Below are 4,563 nucleotides of genomic sequence, written 5' to 3'. Positions count from 1 at the left end.
GGCCGCCGCCGGGCCCCCTCGCTGCCAGGTCAAAGCTGCGCCTGAGGAATCGCCGCTATCGCACATAAACAGCGATAGTGTTAACGAGGAGCAAAAGGGCACGGAAAGAGAAGGGACCTACTTCTAAGAGGCAGCTATTTTTCACTCTAACCCCTCTGAATTCCGCTGCTGGCTGATTGATCTCGCAACCCCGGAGCTCCCAAACTCGCTTCTGTCCCGGCTGCGGAGTTCAAAGCGCTGACCGCGGGCAGGAGGGGAGCGAACGCGGCGGGGTCCAGGCGGAGGCTTTTTTTTTTGCAGGCCCCGTGGTCCTCAGCACGCCGGCACAGCTCATCGCCCCCGTGGTGGTGGCCAAGGGGACGCTCTCCATCACCACCACGGAAATCTACTTCGAGGTGGACGAGGATGACCCGGCCTTCAAGAAGATCGATCCTAAGGTGAGTGCGGCGAGCGGGCGGCCCCTGTCCCCGGTCCGGTCCCGGTCCCCGTCCCCGGTCCCGTCCCACGTGCGCCGGAGCCGCCCCCTTCCCTCCAAACCCCGCTCCCGCCTGCCGCCTCTCGCTGCATTTGATAAAAAAAAAAAAAAAAAAAAAGCGCGCAATGTCTTAATGATGTTAAATCCTCTATTACGGCAGCGTGCGCGTTTCCCAACAGCCTTTCCCTCGGTGCCTTTGTACGAACGTGGCCAGGTTTAGCAGTTAAGCCAATTGCTCTGAAATCCCTGGAGGGAGCCGCGGCCTCAGCCCGCAGCCTTCCCCCGACGCGGCGGAGGGTTCCTCCCTTCCGGGGACACCGGAGAATACCGTTATTTCAAGAACGTTACTTCCCGTATAAGAAAATACGGCGCATTTGAGTAAACACTGCTGAAATGCAAGTTAATGCTTATTTTCTGCGGAAAAATTTTTTTTTTGGGGTTGGCTTGCTCCCCGCGGGAAGGGAGCGGGGGCTGCCGCGGGGGGAGGAGGGGGCGTCCGGAAGGGACGCGTGTTGCAGGGCGCTCCTCTCGCCTGCATCTCTTTTTATTCTTATCGCTGTTGCTTTATTTCTTTGTTACTGCGCTGGGAAAATGTTAGAAGAGTGAGAATAGGGGAGGCACTTTTACAAAAACCTTGGGCTTGGGCTTTTTTTCCTGAAGAAAAATCATAAATAATTTCCAAGAAAAATGCTAGCGACCTCGTCTGAATACGTTTGTAGTAAGGCGGTTTCTCTTTGACGAATAATTTCTCAAACTCGGAACTTTCTTCGCAGTGCTGGGGAAAAAAAAAAAAAACAGAGATTCTGTCACAATGGCTGGGTATGACAGTTTCGCTAAAGTGCACCCACTGGAAATAGTTGCTGGTGGGTGTCACACGGGCGACCGGCCTCTTCCAGGACTTGTTGACTGTTAGGGTGCAAAACCAATTCCGCGTTGCTATTTTGCGTTTTGCTCTGCAAGCCGGTTTACAGACGTGCACACCGAGAAGGAGCAGGCGGCGCAGTACGGACGGGTACAATTTGGGACGGCTCGCAGTGCTGTGGGCACCCCCACGTTATTCCCTCGGAATGCCCTGGGAGCGCAGGGGCTTGCTCGCTGGGAGTGCAACTGGCGATCTGACCGCATTCATAACGGATCTGTAGGTCAGGAGTAATATTGTTGTTCGCTTTATTGGTGCCGGCTTGAACCTTTCACCTATACATTTTATTTTCTTCCTTATTACTGCTTGCGCCCAAAATGCTACTTTTGTCAGGCTCACTCCTTCTCAGGACCCTGCCTGCTTCAGGGACGTGTGTTCCCTCAGCTCTGTGCAAAACCGAGCAGAAACACATCAGCGCCGTATAGGAAACCTCTCGAAAATAGATTTCTTGTCTGATGGCTGAAAAAGCGTTACTGCATTAATAACTACATGGGTGCCTGACAGTTGCTGACGGTCATCCGGAGCTAAATTCTAATGTGTTTGTGCCACCGGTATTTCCCTGTTCTACAAAACGATTCAAAAGGCAAAATCGGGCTTTTTGCCCTTAAGTTTTCTGATTTAAGCAACTATGAGCAGAAAGGCAAAATTCACACAACATAGCTGCCTCTGGTTTTTCAAGCAGAAAACTTGATCCGGTATTGAAACGCTTACCCATATGCATTTTACTTCATTTATTAGCTTGTAATTAAATAAATCAGCAACAGAAATTAAAATCTAAATCACAAAAGGTAATTATCCAGTGTATTTCAAGTGCATTTTCAAATATATAATTCCAATATTCAAGCGTTATTATATAAGCAGAATCCAAATTTCTTTTGAATATATTTAAATAACATTTCAAGTATATTTATGGAATGTTAGAAATAGAACAAGCAATATATATGAAACGAAAAATGTAAACTTGTTAAGTTCAGACACTTCAAAAGACAATTAACAAAAGTACCATGATAAAATCTACCTTTTTAAATGGTATCTTCTCTTTAGCAGAAAATGTCCTTGAAGTATCCAAAATGGCAATTTAACTTCTGTTCACCAAATCACAAAACACCAACATCCACAATTTCAAAGACAATGTGAGCTCACAATATTTGATACAAATTAAAAGGTACATTAGGGTTTGTTCAGGTGGCATATCCAAATAGCTTTTACTCACAGAGGGTTTACATAAAAATACCGGGGTTTTGTTATAATCCGTTGGTACCGTTTCTAGGCAGAATGGTCACAATCATGGTAAATTACGGCCAATTTTGCTTTCCGGGTAACAGGCTTTCCTTTTTCCTTTTTTTTTTTTTTTTTTTTTTTTTTTCCTTTCTTTCACGGGGAACTGCAAAACTGTGACGGAGATAAGAGGAACGATACTTGCTGTTTTTATTTGCTTTTTCTTTGTGAAGAGCCTAAGCTATATTCCTTTTTAAAAGAGAATATTATTTGCATTGTCGAGTGGAAACGTTCGACTTTTCGAAACAGGCAGCTTAAACTTCATCGGGAAATAAGCAGATTTATCGGTCGGGCCCGGTGTTATAGTTACCCTCTAAAGTTTCTCCAAACTTTTCGGGTTGGTAAGTATTTCCCTAGCCAGTCGCCACGTTTGTTTGGCCGCGTTTTCCAGGGCCGAGTGAGGTTTGCCCTGAAAGAGGTCTAAGTTGGGCAAGAAGTAATGCGGGCACCTCCTGCACTGGAGGCAGGAGATGAGCTGCAGTAAAATCCCGTTGAGCCGGTCCCCCAGGCACGACTCGTCCCAGTCCGATTCGCGGGGATGCTTTTCGCATTCGTAGGAAACCAGAGTCTTCATGTGATAATTATTCAGGGGCTGGCCCGGCAGCTCCAGGTGACGGTCCCGTAAGGTTTTGAGGATGGAGAGGCATTTCTTCCTGCAGCCGCCCATCTGCAGTCTGTTCTCGGCTTCCGCGAACTGCAGCACCCAGGCATCGCTCTCGGCCGAGCTCTGCTTGCCGGCCAGCGAGTGGCACTCCTTGGACAGGAGGTTGAAGCCCTCCGCCTTGACCTCCGCCACCCTGTTGGGTCCCGGCCAGGGGATGTGGGGCAGCGGCCAGTGGGCAGCGCTCCGCGGCCAGATCCCCGTGCACTTGAACGCCGGGGTGATCTGCACGACGTACCGATCCCTGATTCTCAGCTTCACCTCGCTGGTGTCCGCCACCATCTTTACCACGTCTCTGTAACTGCACTTATCCACGGCTTGAGCCACCAGAGTCTGAAATCTGGACCGGATTTTGCGAGCGGAGAGGTAGCCAGACGCCGTGATGAACTCCACCCAGAGGGACATACTCCTCTTGCGCCCGTCGCTTAACTTTAACACAGCGCAGCCCGGCAGGGAGCCGTCGTCCACGAAGTTGAAAACCCCCATTTGGTTCAGGTACAGCACGACTTCGAACTCCGTGGGGGAGATGACTTCCAAGCCCTCGTAGCGATTGTCCATCTCGTTCAAGGAACTGATGAAGCGAGGCTCCTGCACCTCCACCTCCTTCAGCACGTCCGACACCACTTTGCAGACTTCTCGGATCGTTTTGGCGATGGCAGCTTTCCTGGCTTGGCATTTCTCGTTGTAGTATTTATTCAGATGATACACCAGCTTGGCCTGGGCCGCGATCATGTTGGGGCAGAGATCCGGATTGTATACCGGAGTCTCGCAGTAGGCTGTGGGATCCAATGCGGCTGCTAGGGCTGGAGCCAACTTCAGAGGAGAAACAGGCTGCCGCACTCTGCAATGTAACAAATGTTTTTCGGGGGATTTTTTTCCTCCCCCTTTTTTTAAAGGGTCCGTGAGTGAGAGGAAAGCATCGAGAGCTGCACCTTCCCCAGCGGCAAGAAAAACAAAAGTTGCACTGAGACACAGCGAGGCTTCCAGTAGTCAAAATAATAAAACCTCTTCGTATTTATTTATGTTTTCCCGTAGTAATCACCGTGTGTGTGTGTGTGTGTGTGCAGGGTGGTTAATCAGATGGTGGAAAAAGTGCCGTGTGTGTGTGTGTGTGTGTGTGTGTGTGGATATGTCAGAAGAAGCTGGCTGTTGGTTTGTATAAGAGCCCAGATGCACTCGTGTGGAAATTATAAAGGCAGGGCCAGGCAGGCGGGGGGCCGAACGCCCCCA

General features: G+C 49.6%; 2 protein-coding genes across 2 annotated transcripts in view; one reads left to right on the top strand and one right to left on the bottom strand.

Annotated features, from left to right (window-relative positions):
* NBEA (neurobeachin) overlaps positions 1-4,563 on the top strand; it is a 513,899-nt gene that overhangs the window by 356,236 nt on the left and 153,100 nt on the right. The window contains 1 exon segment of the mRNA XM_035900172.1: positions 301-437. Coding sequence (XP_035756065.1) covers positions 301-437 — 137 coding nt within the window.
* On the bottom strand, positions 2,986-4,065 carry MAB21L1 (mab-21 like 1). The gene has a single exon (XM_009644816.2). It carries the CDS (start codon positions 4,063-4,065, stop codon positions 2,986-2,988), a length of 1,080 nt encoding a protein of 359 aa, XP_009643111.1.

The sequence above is a fragment of the Egretta garzetta genome, unplaced genomic scaffold (genome assembly GCF_000687185.1).
Source record: "Egretta garzetta isolate BGI_Z169 unplaced genomic scaffold, ASM68718v1 scaffold40, whole genome shotgun sequence".
NCBI lineage: Eukaryota > Metazoa > Chordata > Aves > Pelecaniformes > Ardeidae > Egretta > Egretta garzetta.
This window is presented reverse-complemented; position numbering and strand designations above follow the sequence as displayed.

Coding starts and splice junctions, on each gene's coding strand:
- MAB21L1 (XM_009644816.2), bottom strand. CDS start 4,065: ATGATCGCGGCCCAGGCCAAGCTGGTGTATCATCTGAATAAATACTAC.